The sequence below is a fragment of the Ammospiza caudacuta genome, chromosome 5 (assembly GCF_027887145.1).
Source record: "Ammospiza caudacuta isolate bAmmCau1 chromosome 5, bAmmCau1.pri, whole genome shotgun sequence".
Taxonomy (NCBI): domain Eukaryota; kingdom Metazoa; phylum Chordata; class Aves; order Passeriformes; family Passerellidae; genus Ammospiza; species Ammospiza caudacuta.
Genome location: NC_080597.1, coordinates 55,914,939 through 55,932,126, shown reverse-complemented (window position 1 = coordinate 55,932,126; position 17,188 = coordinate 55,914,939). Strand labels below are relative to the sequence as shown.

The 17,188-nt window shown below is 37.1% G+C and overlaps 1 protein-coding gene across 4 annotated transcripts in view; it reads left to right on the top strand.

Annotated features, from left to right (window-relative positions):
- Window positions 1-16,429, top strand: part of CADPS2 (calcium dependent secretion activator 2) — a 284,442-nt gene extending 268,013 nt beyond the window's left edge. For all 4 annotated transcript variants that reach the window (XM_058806125.1, XM_058806124.1, XM_058806123.1 and 1 more), the window contains 2 exons: window positions 11,711-11,815; window positions 15,563-16,429. In XM_058806125.1, the coding sequence (XP_058662108.1) occupies window positions 11,711-11,815; window positions 15,563-15,733 (276 nt within the window). In that variant the 3' untranslated portion in view covers window positions 15,734-16,429. The remainder of the gene's footprint in view (window positions 1-11,710; window positions 11,816-15,562) is intronic.
- Window positions 16,430-17,188: the final 759 nt, after the last annotated feature.

Here is a 17,188-nt window from a genome sequence, read left to right as displayed (position 1 = left end):
TTTTGTATTTCAAAAGTTCAGATGTAATGGGATATTCTTTTTCTGTTGAAAAACTGCTTGTATTTTGCCTGGAATGTTTATTAAATGCTAGTGGTGTTCCCATATTCCAACCATTATTTTCATTTTCCATTAGTAGCAGGGATGGAACAATTCAAGTTCAATGATGTACTTGAGATTATTTGAGGTCTTAATTATTCTTCAAAGGTTATTATGATACGTGCTCTGCTCATTGGCTAAATGGAGATATGAAGTACTCATCTGACTAATTTCTGTTTGCCAAATGCTTTATTCAATTGCCTAATTTCTATAGATTTTCTGACCTATTACAAAAAAAGTGTTTAAAAATGTGCAAATTGTGGTGTTACAGAGCTAAGAGGAACACTTAATTTAAATTGAGTTTTCAGTAGTAGCAACTCCTTCTGCTGCTTATGGCTAACTCAGAAGCACTATTTTTGTAGTATTTAGTAGTCAACAATGTTTTTCTAGAAAATTTCAATTGTGGATTTTTTTTTCCTTATTCTCAAATTACTTCCTGTCACACTAGTTTTAATAAGTAATCTTCACTTTTGTTGTTATGTAATTATTTGCAAGTGTGTGATTTGACAAAAGGTCTACTTGGTTAAAGGCCACATTTGAATCAAAAGCTGTGTTTGTATTAACCTCTGCGAAACATGAGAGGACCGTGCCTAATTACTTAAAAAAATACTCAACTAAAATGGATTGTAGCTTGTTGATCTTCTTATTTCTTTGATAACTCAGAGTAATCTTCAAGAAATATGTGGGCTTCTTTCTCAGATTCTTGAAATTTGATCACAGTGCAAAATTGTCCTTTGGCGCAAACCCAGAAATACACATCTTTGCATGATGCACCTGGACATATGTGGCAGGTCTGGTAGAATCAGCTAATTAACAACACAGGCTTAAACAGGCACCTCATCTGGCAGTGTAGTTAGTTGCCTGATGGTGCTCAGCAGGATTTGGTAGTGCTTTTTATTTTTCTATCCTAATGGTCTGCTGCCCACCTAATTTTGCCTTATTGTCAGCCACTACTTACCGCAGCTTGAGGCCCTCCCAGGAGGCTAAATTATTATCAAAGGATTAGGGAGATGTAGCCTTGCAGCTCTGACATTTCTGATTACTTGTCTATGCCAGAACAGTAATTAGCTGTGACTAATTAAGAAAAATGTTCCTGCCATAGAAAACCATTTAAAAGAACCGAGAAGTAGAAAAGCAATTGAAAAGCTGAGCAGTGCTCAGATTTGCCGATGCTCTTTAGATTTTCACCAAAGTCTTAACTCATCTTTAATTACGTCTCTTACTTTATAGGGGAAATAGAAAGCTCGTGATATGAAAACCGCTCTGTAGTTGTCTTGTGATCTAACAGAATTTTTTGTCATTTTGAAACAGTTTTTTCTCTTTTGTAAAAGAATTTTAAAGAAAACTGTAGGCAGTGTCACTGAAAAAGTAAGTTATATTGACATGATCAAATGTAGGAAACTCTTCTGCAAGATAGAAGCAACATCTTGCAAAGTTACTGTTCAAAGTCTTTTTAAAGTTCACTAAATTATTCCTGATGTTTTCAAATAGACACCTCATTTTTTCAAGGTAGCAATCTCTATAAAAGAAAAAAAAGTTCATTTGAAATCTGAAAAATGTAGCCTCCCTCTGTTTTCATTTAGTGTAGAAGTTTTCTTTGATTTTTTTTTTTCTGGATTATGCTGAGAAAAAGAGTGCCCACTCTTAGAGGGTGCTGATTATGCTGCTATGACTGCAGCAAAGCTCAGTTCTGTTGAAATCAGTACAACCACAACATACTTAAAGTAAAGCATGTGCTTCAGAGTTTCCTGCTTCAGGATCAGAATATTCAGCACTTTGAAAGCTGTTTTATACTGCAGCTGATAGTGTTTTCTCTAGAGCAGCACAATGACATAATATGACTGTATTTATATGGCTTTGATATGATACACTTTCACATGTCTTCATTCTTCATGCCATTCTTAATTCTTGAATTTCCATTTTTTTGTGTACCACACAACCCAAAAATATACAAAAATTATTTTCCCAAGACATTAAATATCCCATAGTCCAGTCTGCATTTAGTATTCATGGAATGGATGTCTGACACCTTTTTCACACCAATTCAATCATATTAAATTTTTCCAGCTGGGAAGTAAGAAACTATGAAATGGATATTTTGATATCTTGCTAAAAGTGCTCTCTGGGTATAAAAGGAAAATAGAAGATTATTTTTAGGGCACTAAAACTCATAGCCTGATATTCGGAATTCCTAATACTCCACCACCCCCTAAGTTCCCTGACTTGTGTGAGAAGCTCACATTTTTAGAAAGGAAATAAAGAACAATGAATAAATTCCTCATAAAAAGAAATTTTAAATGGGTGTTACAAGTCACAACAGGAAAAATGAGGGGAAAAAAAATCCTAAACTTAATATTCTAAAACCCATCTGATTTTTTTTTCCCTGAGGGAAGTTTTTCAATCAAATAGAACCACAAGGGGTTTTTGCTTGTTTCTTTGGGGAGTGTCTATAATACTGGGAGTTTCCAGTACAGTTTCCTCATATGCATTCCTGGTATATACTGTTCATTCATTTATTAACTTAGTTATTATGGATCTATCCATCACTCACAATATCCATTCACTAAAAACAATAACAATTCTATCTAATAAAGGAGACCTCCTTCCAACATCCAGGCCCAATTTAGTCCTTTAACCTTTTTATCCCACTTAGGCATAAAGTAGCAGCATCTCATTCCAGGCACTGCACTTTTTCTTCTTACCTAGATGGCTTGAAATGTGTCTAGCAACTTAATAGAATCAATTGAGCATGGATGACTATAAAAATATAAAATAGCACTGAAACTTCAGATGAGGCTGTCAGTAAGTGTTAACTGTGGCTGCAGCTTTCACATTCTACACAGTCAAGAGAAATCAATAAGGATTGTACCATTTGTATTGTCTTACCTAATGTTTGTTCACCATGAAGTGCCAGGCACAAGCACCATCTAGGGAATATTGATTTCTTGATGTACTGTAATTCACACATGTAAAAACAGCAGGAGAACCTTGTGGCTTCTCAAACCTTACTTGCAGGTTTGATGTTTATACTTGTATTTCATTTGGGTCAAGCTTATTTGAAAAAGGAAGGTAAAACAAAACTCTTCATAAGTGTTCACAAATAGACAAACAGCCACATCGTTGATCACATTACAAGGAAAATACTACCAGAAACCATAAGAATAATCTGGTTTTACTATAACGAGTCAGGTATAACACAAAGAGGTTGCTATGTTACAAATCAGAATAGATAAGGATGCTGCAGAGTGCTCTGACACAGATTTGTCGGTGGAAAGAGCTTCTTCACCTCTTCAGTCATGGGAAACCAAAGCTTTAATGGTGGTTTAAATGTGCAGAAGTGTTGAACTGTACAGATATAATTTTCTTTAAATAATTTTCAGGTGTTTCAAGGTATATTTTCTTAATTTACATTGCATTGACTTTCTTTTGCATTATACTGCACTTAAAGAGCAAGGGAAAAAAAGTAAAAATAATACAGATAAAAATCAGCTCAAAAAACCACCCCAACACAGCTGTAAAATTTACATAGCTGAAAGAGTGTTCATGGGCAACAGGGTGTGGGATGGAAAGGAGCAAACCAGGCACCTGCCAGTCCAAGGACATTTCATCCAAAGAGAATGGGGAGGAGAGAAGCAGGAGGGAGGTAGGAGGCTGGACCTCTGCTCCACATTAGAGCAGTGTAGTGCCCAGTTGCTGTGGTGTAAGAGCTGCAGCAGTGTGCACCTCCCTGTCAGCTTCACAGCTACATCCAGCTCTGCCACATGGCACTGCAGTAACATAAAGAGTCAATGGAGGAGTCAAGATTGATGAGGTGGAAAGAAATGAGCTGCCTGTAAATATTCACTCAGAACGGTTTAAATACTGTAATAAAAAATATGTACGTGACCTCACTCCACAGGGAGCAGGGAGTCTTAAGCAGAAGATTCTAGGACAAAATGTACTAACGTGAGTGTAAAAGCTACAGCACAGATTCTGGCCCAGTTTCAGCCTATCTCAATTTTGGTACTGAGATGAAGAATATTCTTACTTAAGGGAGAAGCTAACAGGAGATCTCCTGTGGTCCCTTTGATGATATCTCATTCCAGGGAGTGAGAAGTCCCCAGGGAGTTCTGGATGAGTGGGCTAAAGGAGAGATGGGTGTCCTGATTGCATACCTTGCAGGCAGAGTGAACCCAGACCTTTAGTCTTACTGAGGGCCACAAAGATCATACAAGGGCTGGAGCATCTCTCCTGTGAGGACAGGCCGGGAGAGCCGGGGTTGTTCAGCCTGGGGAGGAGAAGGCTCCAGGGAGACCTTAGAGCAGCCTTCCAGTACAACAAGGAGGCTTATAAAAAGGGAGATAGACTTTTTATTGGGGTATGTAGTGGCACAACAAGGGACAGTGGTTTTAAACTGAAAGAGTGTAGGTTTAGATTAGGTGTTAGAAAGAAAGTACTTACTCAGAGGGTGGTGAGGCATTGGAACAAGTTGCCCAGAGAGGCTGGAGATGCCCCATCCCTGAAAGTGTGGAAGGTATGGTTGGATGGGACCTTGAGCAGCTTGGTCTAGTGGATTGGCAGGAGGATTGGAACTAAATTATCTTTAATGCCTTTTCCAACTCAAACCATTCTATGATTCTATAATGTTAGGCATTCACTTAGGAAGACTGCTTAGCATTTGTACAGCTAAATACATTTGTAGGGCTTTTGAAACTAGAGCCTGATAGCAAGAGGCAAGTGTTATATAGAGTAAAACTTGGTCATTTTGCATTATGTTAATTTGTTTATTTTGAGGATCCAAGCTGGCTTTCATTTCAGGGTCACTCAAGTGATGTTTTCAGTTCTGTGCCTTGGAGGATGTTTGTGGATATAGCCAAATTGCAACACAACACAGTGTAGCAAGACTGACAGTGTTTGCTCCACGGAGTTTAGCACCAGAATAACCTATGGAAGTTTTGTTCACAGATGCAGTGTGTATCCAGAGTGGAGCTGTTTATGCTGTTAGTCTCTCACAGTCAGGAGCATCATGCCAGTACCTACTGTTTCAAATCAGAACAGTAACATTACACATCTCCAGATATGGAAGGAAGTTACATGTGGCTAATTTTGCAAACTTACAGTTTTTCAGCTTATCTGCCATATGTGAAGAAGCCAGAAAAACAAAAAAGGTCACAAACATTATAAAGTAGCATATATTGTAAATTGCTGTTTAACAACTAATATGAACTACAGACAAATATGAGTATATTTTGCATTAAAAGTGTATATTTATTTGTCATTTGGCAGCAACTCTATAACAACTGGCCATCTTCTAATTAGAAGCCAAAAATATAAAAAAATAACTTTCCTTCTAAAAGATAAGCTTTTCATACGTTAGATGTGCTTTGGTTTTTCAGAACTATATATTCTTTTTGATCAAGAATTTCAAAGATGCTTAATATGTTTTTTAATGAGACATGGTTTTTCTTTTCTTCTCATTAATGATTTCTGAAAATTAATTTTGTTTCCTTTTATCATCAAAGTATCTCATCCAACAACTGCTCACTTGTTTGTTGTCAAAAGTCTTTCTGAACAAGGTCTTTCCATCAAGGTTTAGGTGACTTTTCCTGTGAGCTCCTTTCCCTTTCCCCAATGGCTTTGGGAGTGGCAGTGGGAATCCTTCATTCAAATAGGCAGAAAAGAGACTGGCTAGAGACTAAAGTATTTGTTCTTAAGAAAAACAAAATGCTTTCTGAGCTTCCTGGGAGGCTGGAGTAATGGCACAAAAAAAGGAAAGGCAAAAGAAAGCCAAAGGAAGCATCCCACTGGAAGAAAGAAAAGCTCTCTTCCTTGGTCAAGTAGTGTGCAAGAAGCAAGTTCTTAAATCTACTAGATTAAAAAAACAAAAGCAAAAACAAAAAATGGAGGTTGGAGGGTGGAAAGGGTAGGAAAAAATTAAAGGCGGGGGGTGTGCAAGTACCCAAACAGTTTGTAATTTCAAATCACTAAACTTAGGAAATCTTGTATCAGAAGTTTGAGTGTTGAGGCAGACAGTGGTGTCTGATTCCTTTCTCACCTCTCCTTTCCTGATACATATGCCTATGACTTAGGCTAGCATTTTTGCACATTCCTAAGATAAAGTTCAAAACATGACTTAGCATTCCAGGCCCAGAGGAGGAAGCAAAACATGGAAGCTGGATGAAAGCCTGAGATGTTTCCAGGAAGGTTCCTGGATAAATGGTGCCAAGCATTGGGAGGGTAAGACGCTGGTGAGGTGAAAGAGGAATGTGTCAGAAGTTCAGGAAACACAGGAGCATTGCAGCAGAAATAAGTGACACAGGAATGGGAAGACTTCTGGACAAGTCCTTGAATGAAAATGCAGGAAGGGACTTCAGTGAAATGGGGAATAGAGATAGAGTTTCTGCACTTGATACAATATTGATTTAGTCTTTGGCATTTTCCAGATCAAGGGCTTTTAAATATCTGATTTTTTTTTGCATAGGGAAAAGCTTCATTTGTTTGTCCTTCCTGCTAATCCTGTGGTTCCAACAAGGCCAACTCCATGGATTTTCCACTCATACTTACTTTAATTGTAATTCCTTTCAGTTTATCTTAAATAGAAGTTCCTAGGGGAAAAAAAGATGCAAAAGGAATAAATGTGGTGGCATCATGATGACCCCCATGACTTGGGGGGTACTTTCAGAGTTACCAAGACTTCCCAGCTTTCAGAAGAGTGTATGAACTTATCATTGCTGAGATAAAAATCCTCATTTAATTGGATGATATCTATCTAATTTGAAAAATCTACCTAACTTGAAAATAAAGCTATAACTTCTAAACCTCTGAGTATTTTCAAAAGCACTACAAATGACATTTGTGTCCCTCATTTATCTTTAGCATTCAACAAAGGCAATCAGTATGACTACTGATATTTTGCAAAAAGGGAAATAAATTATGAAACTTCTATCAGGTCCTTTTTTTCAGCTTTTGCTGTTTGCATTTTTAAGAAATAATTAATTTTTTTTAAATGTCTTAAAAGTTCCATGGTCTACTTGTAGTGCTGTCATAAACTTGAAGCAATATAATAGCATTGACCTTTAATAAAAACTAGGCATTTTAGCACTTAAATTTTAACATGCTCATGTTTTGTCTTATATTAGGTCATTATTGTTTTCTCATTTTAGCTTATGCTGCATTTAGAGTACAGTGTCTTTAGTGAGAAGTGTACTTATTGTTACTGTTTCTGGTAGGGCAAGGAAAGCTGAAGGAAGTAGAAACATCCTATTGTTGTCTGAGCTACTAAATTCCTGATCAATAGTGCGATAAAGGCTTCCCCAGGAACATAAAATGCAGTTCCTAGAAAAGCTGTTCCCCTGCCATACTCAGTGGAGAAAGCATTCTGACAATGCCCATTTATCAGGAGCAGTCAAGGTATAGAAACTCAATGGGGTCTTGTGGCTTAGGCGTTAGGGATACCAGCCCTAGAAGGACTAAGCCATTGTGTATTGCTATGTATTGAGCCTCCTTCCAGGTGGCAAACAGCTGCACCTTTTTATAAATCTTCAAAAATAAATTTGAAGTGCTTGCTTTCAGCCAATAAGTGTTATATTTAATTGAACCATTCTGCGAATGTTATAGCTCAGACACCCAGAAAGGTGGTGAATGTTTATTATATTTGTTTTGTGTTTCCACCAGTCAGCAGAATAATGAAATTCCTTAACTACTTCTCTTTAACTTGCCTGAAGAAAGCACGGTATGTTGCTAAATCGCTTTTCACTAGCCCTGCCGAGAAACAACTTTAATCCTTGTTAGAAAATTGCAGAGTCTGGGCCTGACAAAGAGCTCATGCCTGGCGCATTGTGAGCGCTGGGAGCGGGGCGAGGGGAGCCCTTTACAGCTGCGTGCCTCCAGCCCGTCTGAGCTGGACTATTTAGGCCAGGAGGTTTGTCAATTCCTCCTCACAATGGAACGAGTTTTTCAGTGCCTGTAGCTGCGCCGAGCCCCGTTGGGGATCAATGCTGGCCATTCAAGCTGCACCCTCTTTCATTGCTTTGGTTTGTTAATTTAAGACTAAAGGTCTGCTGAGGGGGTTTAGGGTGTTTAAGAAAGCTGATGAACTGTTTAAGAAATCTGATGAACTGAGAGCGTTTATAGCCCTGGTGTGGCAACTATTGGCACTGAGGGAGCTGTGTCCTTGTTGACCCTCTTGTTATTAAAAATGCGCAAGTGCTGCGCTTCTCAATATTTCAACACTCTTTCATTGTCAATACCACCTTCTGAGCCCTTCAGCTTGTTGCTTGCTCTAAAGATCTTCTTAGATTGGGTTTGAAAACTTCACCTTAAACACTAGATTAGACTGATGTTCTGTTTTCCGTGCTCCTGTTGATTTGTTGAACCTTCCCAGGGCTGGAAAGCAAGTAGCAGCTTGATGGGGAGACGGGCTGCTAATATGATTTACCAGTGTACAGTCATGCACAATAAGTGTGAATAAATACAAGGGTCTCACAGAGTCAACCCCAGCCTTTCCTTTTCTCTTATTTTTTACTTTGAAAGAGGTATCTCAGGAAAATGAAGTGAGTAATGCATGCCCTTACAGGAGCTGGATGGGCTGTGAATAAGGAGACAGGAGGAAATAGCGAGGCAAACATTTTTGTTAAAGTGGTTGGCTGCTGTTATCTGCTGATTTGGAAAAAATGTATAATAAACACTTACTGCTTTACTCTTGCATAGACACCAGCAAAGAATGTGGCAGTAGTACCAAATAATGAGATCTGCAAGAGATGCATTGTCCTTTCACTGCTATTGTTACTAATGGGAAAGTTACTTTTTCTTAAAACTGGTTAAAAGCGATTGTTGTTGTTGTTGTTGCTGCTGCTGCTGTTTTAACTGGGTAATCTCAGGACAATTATCCAATCACTGAAGTTTTGGGGTTTGCAATAGGTTTCCATCAGTCACAAAAGATCCATCCCTGCCTCTCTAACCTGCTCATGGTTGTCAAAATTGTATGGCCTTGAATTCTCTGAGAGGAATTTGCAGTGCCGTGCTTTTTAACAGACTCAAAAAGAAGTTATAGGGAAATATTTATTTTCTTGTTATAGAGTCCAGTAGATTTAAGTTTATGCAGCTTCAGCCTATACTAAGTCCTCAAAACTAGTGGATACAAGACCAATCATTAACAAGAGTCCTACCTACAAGTACCTCTGGGAGAATTTTACAAATATACTGCATGTGATTTTTATTAAAAATACTGTTAAAAATAAAAATACTTTTTTTTAATAATACAGCAATCATATTTTTTCTGAACAAGAGGTGTTGACAGAAGAGCAAGTATTGTAGTATTATTTCACAATCACTAAATTAAACATTTGTACTGAAAGTTTAATGCATCAAAGCTAGTCAGGACAACATATTATATTGCTTTCATTCATAACGTTGAGTAGAGAATTCATTTCCTTCAATGTTTTAGCTTTGTTTTCAGTGTATGTAAGAATATCACAGGTATGTAAAGTCAGTTTTTTTGCATCCATCTTAAATAAGTTTCCTGGATGGGCTTTAAAACATTTTGCCAGAAAACTGGAACAGTCTATTGTCAGTAATCTGTCACTGTTCAGTGTTGTTGCATGGGAAAATCAGTCTCAGAATTTTCAGTCCTGTCTGTAGGTTGCTTGTCTGCGCAAGTTTGAGCCCGTTCTGTGTTCTACTTGATACAAACAAAATACATAACAGATGCATTACTGGAAAATATCAGTTTTCAACAAGCTCCCCTAGCAAAATAGTTCTCTTTTTCAGGATTGTGTTTACAATTAAAAACAGTAGGGTCTGAATGATAATATAATTTCTTGGCTTATCTTATTGCATTTGGGTAGAATGTTTCATGTAGGAATTTTTATGTTTATTTAGATCAGTAGAGTTCCCCAATTAATAAGCACAATTGCATTTAATTTTCTGGACATCTGTATAGATACAACACCTGTCATATAATTTACCACTTAGCAACAAATCTGTCACATTAAAAATATTTTGCAGGTACTTACAAAGGAAATCAATACCAGCATGCATGTTAGGGATGAAATAATGTAAATAGAATAAGAATGTCATTCAGTGATCTAAAACCAGTATTTTATGAATATCTAATCAGTCCCACAATTTAGTGAATAAATCAAATTACTTTTATGAAATTTGTAGCTGTCTGTCTTTTCTGTGCTGCATTTTTTCCCGTCTGTAAAATAGTAAATTAATAGGAGAAACTCTAAAAAGTAAAAGTAATTTCTTTTCAGTGACTTATAATTAAAATAGAATTTAACACATACCAAAAAAACCCAGAAGAACTATTATATGAATATCTAATTTCAAACTCCTCTTAAAACTGATAGTTATAATGTGATGAGACTGTTCCCTGTAAGGAAAAGGCATTTGTAGTTATTTACTGTATGTATTCCAAGCTTTTTACAGAGAGCTACATTTTGATGGAAGAATTCTATTTCTTTCTTTTGTTACATCCATTAGCAAATAATTTGTCTTCATATTTTCAGTATATATTTTATTTTATTTTTTCATGTGGAGGTGGATAATGAGACATGTTAGATACTTCCTTTGAATTACTCTCACAAAATATACCTTGCCTAACATGCTGCATTTTTAAATATGCAGGATTTCCTCTCTTTGCATATCTCTGTATTTTGCAAAGACACAGGAAATTATATTAGAAAAGAATTTAAGCCTCTTTCTTGAGGGAAAAGAGACTAGAAACAGCTATGACACAAACTCTTTTAATCTCTCACTGTTAAAATGGAAAAAAAATCCCTTCTTTTTTACAGTTTGACTAAATGACATCTGGTTGAATTCTACAGGAGGGGGGAAAATGCAACAACTTTATTTAGTAAAATCTCTTCTAATCCAGTTAATGTGAAAGAACTATTACAGTAGCTATTTGGAACTGAGCATTTTTTTACAGTAACATAGACTCCAACAGCAGAGGGCTTATTCTTAACCCATCCATTTGTGAAGTGTTGAGTGAAAACATACCCATGCCTAAGACATAAAAAGGAAATAAGGTAGGCTGTAATTATAATTAGTAATTAATGTAAATCAAAACCTTAATATGGTTATTTTGAGAAGGGTGGAGTAGTGTTTTGATCATATTTAAAAACAGTTTCCAGGGATTTTTGATATTTTTTATTTAATGATGAAGTAATAAAAAAAATAAAAGAAAGAAAATAAAACATTTCTTATTCTCTGGTACTGTTTTCTTGTCTGGATTGAAAAATCTAGTTATTGTAAATTCTCTCTCAAGATAGCCTACCTGCTTCTATCCTGGCTGTTTCAGCTGTCAATTCTCTCCTGTAATTGTGTCTTTAATATCCATTCTCACTGACAGATAACAAAGTGCATAACGCTATTTTGCTTGAATATGTTGCAACTGAAAGATAAAATGGCAGGTGCTAATTCATGTAAAGAATGGTTTAGGTCAAGTTATTTGATTTCCTACTGACCCATGCAATTCTTATAACAGGAAATTATATCATTGTTGACTTCAAGTGCTGATCTGTGATCATTTCAAAGTGTTTCATTACCTCTCATTACCAAATCTGTTAAATGAATACTGCAGGGTTATTTAGTGGTGTTTGTTGTTGGTTTTTTTTATCCTTCTTTTCAGCAATGGTATAGCAACTCCATGAAAGTCATAAGCATGTGGTTGGCTGACAGATTAGATGTTCAGCTTCACATCTACCAGCTGAAGACTCTCATCAAGATAGTGAAGGTAAATAAAATATGTTTGCATTAGACTGCATAGTACAGAGAGAAAAGTAGTAAAGTAAGAACATGGATGATCAACCCAAAACTTAAAAAATGCGTGGGTTTAGGTTGGGATTTTTTTCCCCCCACAGTTGTAGCAAATTCCAGGAGTAAAATAACTTACTGAAACCCCTAATGTTAATTATGTGTGCAATTGGATTTGTTATATATTCTAGATTTAGGGACAATTAAGAAAGTTCCAAGGATTTTTGCAGCTAGCTGTACAGCATTGCTGTATGATTATTCTTACTAAATTATTATTTGTCTTGTTACTGATTTTTTGTTGTACCTGAATAATTTTAATAGCGTTCCTTCTCCATTTTCCCACTTCTCCTAAAAATAGGAACTATTTTGTTTTTTATGCACATGTAATTACTGGGCTTAATTAAAAACAGTTTTCAATGTATTAAATAACATTTTCTAATGTTTCATACTCAGGGATAAGTAATAATAGAAATACAAATCCCTTCTCTTCAGTCCTCACTCATTTACATTGGCCAACGTCAAAAGCTTCCAAGCAGAGTGTAACATGCCTTGCAATAGGCAATTATGGGTTAGCCTACCATAAAAGAAAGTTTGCTCCTAACTCCCTTTCAGATCGTAGTTGATACCCTTAGGGAAGAGGCAGAAAACCATTTCAGATTTTTTTCCTTTTAATTCTGTCTTGTTTAACTTTGGACATTCTTGTTATCTGTACAAATGTGGAATAAGAAACACCTGTTGTCAGTGGTGACCTTGATTTCTTAAAAAAATTTCTCATTAAGTTCATGCAAGACTATAAAGTCAGAAGCCTTTTAATTCTTGGTCACTGGAATTGCAACTGCAGCCTTCAGGATTCACTAGCAAAAAGGAATGGAACAGAGAGAAATGCAAGAAAACAGTCACAATAATGATGGCTCCCTGGAACACCCAAGCTTAGCTTTGCTGGTTTTGACCTTAACTGATTTCTCTGGGAGCAGGATTTGGCTCTTCTCTTGACTGTGTGCCCAAATGGCAGAAGCAGTTTGCTGTTCCTTGTTAAAATGAATGGCTCTTGGGAAAAGTTTAAAGCTATTCTCAAATGAATCACAGAATCATAAAATGGTTTGGGTTGAAAGGGTCTTTAAATAATACCTAGTTCCAACCCCTCTGCCATGGGCAGGGACAACCTCTCACTAGACCAGGCTGCTCAAAGCTCCACCCAGCCTGGCCTTGAAGACTTCCAGGGATGGGGCATCTGTAACTTAATCTGGGCAGCCTGTTCCAGTGCCTCACCACCCTCACAGGAAACACTTTTACAAATGTCAAATCTAAACATACTCTCAGTTTGAATCCATTCCCTTTTGTTCTCACTCCATGCCCTTGTAAAAAGTCCCTTTCCGAGGTAGCTATCATCCTCTGAGGAAGAAGATAGCTGTTAGAGGATCTAAAACCGGTGCCCCATGAGATCTGAGAATGGGCAAGCTAAATTGTACAAGAGAAATATCACCAAGCAGATTAAAGGAAACTCCTACAAAACTGAATTTCAAGTGAATGGGCAGCACTGCCAACCTACCTTCCCTCTGCCACCTGGCACACTGGTTTAGCCTTGTTCAAAAGGGGGAGGCTCCTGCTGGAGGTGGGGACACTGCTGCTGGCAGTGGCCTTTCTGTGCTATACGTGTACCTGGTTTGCTCTGCGTGTAAATTCCAACTGTGTTATTCCATGGCACCTTCTGTGGATATTAAAGACTGAAGAAGATTATGTCAATCATATTGGTTCTGGAAAACAGAAAATTTTGGTGGGTGAAGATAGAACTGGTAAAACAGGAACTCAGCAGACAGGAATCTGCTGGGAAATACAAAACAGTGGTTCAAGAAGAGTATTGTAAGAAACTTTTCCTGCTGTAGCCCAGATGCAGAGAGATGTGGGGAAGCACAGTTCCTCCAAAATAGAGTGAATGAATGCATTTTTGTGTTTGCTTTAGGAAAAAAAAATAAACAAACAAATGAAACCAAGGAAAAAAAACACACAAAAAACCCCATACAAAGCTATTTTGCTCCTGTTGCCTCTTAAAAATATTAAAAAAAAAAAAAAAAAAGAATAAAAACAGCAATAAAACCCCAAATAAGTAGGAGGTCATTTTTGAAGGACACGGGATGAGTAAGAGAAATATAATTCTTTCAGATCTGGATGCAACAAGAGTAGTGGCCTCATAAAGAAAGCCTAGAAGAAGAAACATTGTTCCCTTTATTCTCTTTAAAGGCTTATGATGGCATAAAGGTTTCATTAGATGTCTGAGACACGTGCAGAGGGATGTGACTAAAGAAGGGTCAAGGACCAAGAAAGTTAGGGAGAAATGAAAAATTAAGCTTGGAAGTGAACATTATTATCCTGCAAAACTATGTCAAGAGAAGAGCAATGTCTGAACCCCAGAGTGCTGGCCTGAGAATGGGAAGAATACAATGTAAAAGTGAAGGAAATTGCTGTAGGACCTGTTCACAGCATCAAAGCAAATTGAATGCACAGTGTTATAAAAAGGGAATGCAATGGTGACACTTGAAAAAGACCAGGCAGGGTACTCTCAGGAGTGTATGAGCAAAACATAAGCTGCATCCATTGACTCTGACGTTGACCTGTGAAAGTCAAATAAATCTGTCACAGGGATTCAAACAAGGTTTAAATAATCATCATAGTAGCAGAAAAAAAATCTCCCAACTGAAATGTTACCCATTTTGAAAGTGGTCTTTTGCAGTTCTGTGAAGTTTTGCGTGAAATCTTTTCTTTCTCTAAGGGTTGTACGTGGTCTCCTCCTCAGGCAAAGGAATGGGCCTGATAGCCCTTAATTATCTTCCATTTTCTTTTCCCCATATTCTCTTCCAAAACATTGAGAATTTTTAGTGATAGCATACACAAAATAAGAAACTACCTAGATCAACTTGTCCTTTTTAAGCCTTTAAGGGTAACATCAGGAAAGATTATTTCAAATGTGTTACAATTTAAGAATAACCTAGGTGATTTTTCCATGTGCTTACTTGAACATAGCATTGATGAATAAAACAATTCCACTCAGAATTCTTACATGATGGAAAAACAAACAAAGAAAGGATGAATACCAGGGAAAGAAAATCGTTTGAAATGAAAAAAAAGAGTAGATGCGAATCAAGATGTAGAGACTTAGAATATAAATTAACTAGGTAGTCACCTCAGAAATTCTGACACTGCATAGTATAGATCATAATCTGCATTCATTTTTAGAGTATATATATTATAATGTAATTATAATCATTACTTTCCCACATTTGGCATAGAAATGTATAGAGAAATATAAATAAAATTGCACTATGGGGAAGAAGTTAGGCATTTACATTTTCTGTGAAATGACAGAACTGAACTACCTGTAGCCACATTCACATTTCAATAGGTATTTAGAAAAATTCTCAGCTGGTGTCTTATTGAATTAATGAAAGAAATGGAAGTTACTGAGAAATCAGCAGTTATAGTATGCTGCAGAACAAAATAGAATCTCTTAAAGGAATGACCATAAAATTAGAATCTTTAGAGTTTGTAGAAATCTCAGAAACAAAACTAAGACCGCAAAATCGTTACCAAGGGAGGTCCTTAACCTGCAGGAGGAATAAACCTGTGCCCTGGCATGCTAGAAATGGCCAGTGTTTAGTGAAAGAGTACTAAGAGAGTACTTGCTGGAGAGACTTGCTGGAGTCCAATTGAGGGTGTTTTGCTTTTGCCACAGAAAACCTACCGAGACTTCAGGCTGCAAGGCGTGATGGAGGGGACGCTGAACAGCAAAACCTACGACGCCGTGCACAGCCGGCTGACCGTGGAGGAAGCCACGGTCTCGGTCACGGATACAGGAGGACTTCAGGGCATTACAATGAAAGACAGTGATGAGGAGGAGGGATGATTTTATTTCACAAAGCCTTCAGAGCTGGGGGCTGATGGTCTGAGGGTGGGGTTTATCTTTGCCTTGGGGTTTTTTGGCAACTTGTCCTTGTAATTGCTTTTATAGTTTTGCCTTATGATATCGGTGCAGAAATGTAATTTGCTCCATTAAAAAAAAAGAAAGTAAGATTATCAGAGGAAAAGTGCCAAGGACTTTTTGAGACTAATGGTTGTAGCATATTTTTATGTATAGCTTTGCTTAGGGCTGCAAGAACACTGGCATGGAGTTTGAGTTCCACTTGTGATTACATTTCTTTCCCTTATGTTTGCTACTGTTCATTCTTGTATCTCCATCTGATATTGATGTCCTGTGCAGAAACAAGGTGTATGTCTTACTTAAAACATAACTATACAGGAAATCATACTTGGAATGAGTCAATGCCCTAGGTTAAAAAAAAAAAAAAAGTATTTTCAGGATTACAATTTGTTCACCTTTTTTTGTGCTTAATTTTTCATTATTATGTGATGTGCATTAAAAATTTAATCTTGGTTCTTTGTATATTGAGGTTGGTATATAAGCAGAAGAACTTCAAGGACAGCCAAACACATACAAACTGCTTAGGAGTGTCATGTCTATTCATTTTGCAAGTTTAAAGATATCTCATCCTGTTGGATGTCAGTAAGCTTGCCATCTATGTTTGTATTTCTGTGAACATTTTCAGGCAATAAGAACACATTTTATTGTGGCCATTTATGTATCTACCCAAGTTTGTATAGAATTCTACAATTAAAAGATGTTTTCAGTATTTCAAACTATTTGAACCATTGTATGATTCCTCATGAGAATGAGGATTTTGAATTATTTCATTTACATAGTGATTTGTAGCAAATACATTTCTTTTACAGGGCAGATATATATAGCAAAAAAAGTACCCAAGGACACAATGCCTTGATAAAGGAAAAAAGCAATCAAAAATCTCTCAGTAGCAGATGAACAGACAGGACCCACTGCCTGCTTTTTGATGCCCTCCGGATGAACTAGAAAGAACTCAAATTTTCATCAGTCAAAACTCACACAGCTTATAAAAACACAGCAGCCTTTTTTTGATGTTGTTTGTTTTGTGGAAGTGTGACTAATTCCTGAGTTTATGCACACAAAACCAGAAAGAACACAGATGACACCCAGAGAAGTTATAATAGGTTACCAAGGTCCTTGTTGAGCCATAGCATTATACCTGAGGGACTTCACTGAGGAACTGGTGTGGGTTTACAAGGTTGATGTGAGGTTTCTGTGCAAGAACAGTCTGTAGGATTTCAGGGGTCTATTGCAAGCAGGCAGGGCTGCAGGAACTGAGGATGAGAGCTGCAGGGAAAAGTGGCTTTCAGCACACTTGGAAGCTCAGCCAGGCAGGGAAGGGCAAGTTATACTTCTCCTAGGTGTCTACAGAGAAAGCCTAAGTGACAACTTCTTTCTGTG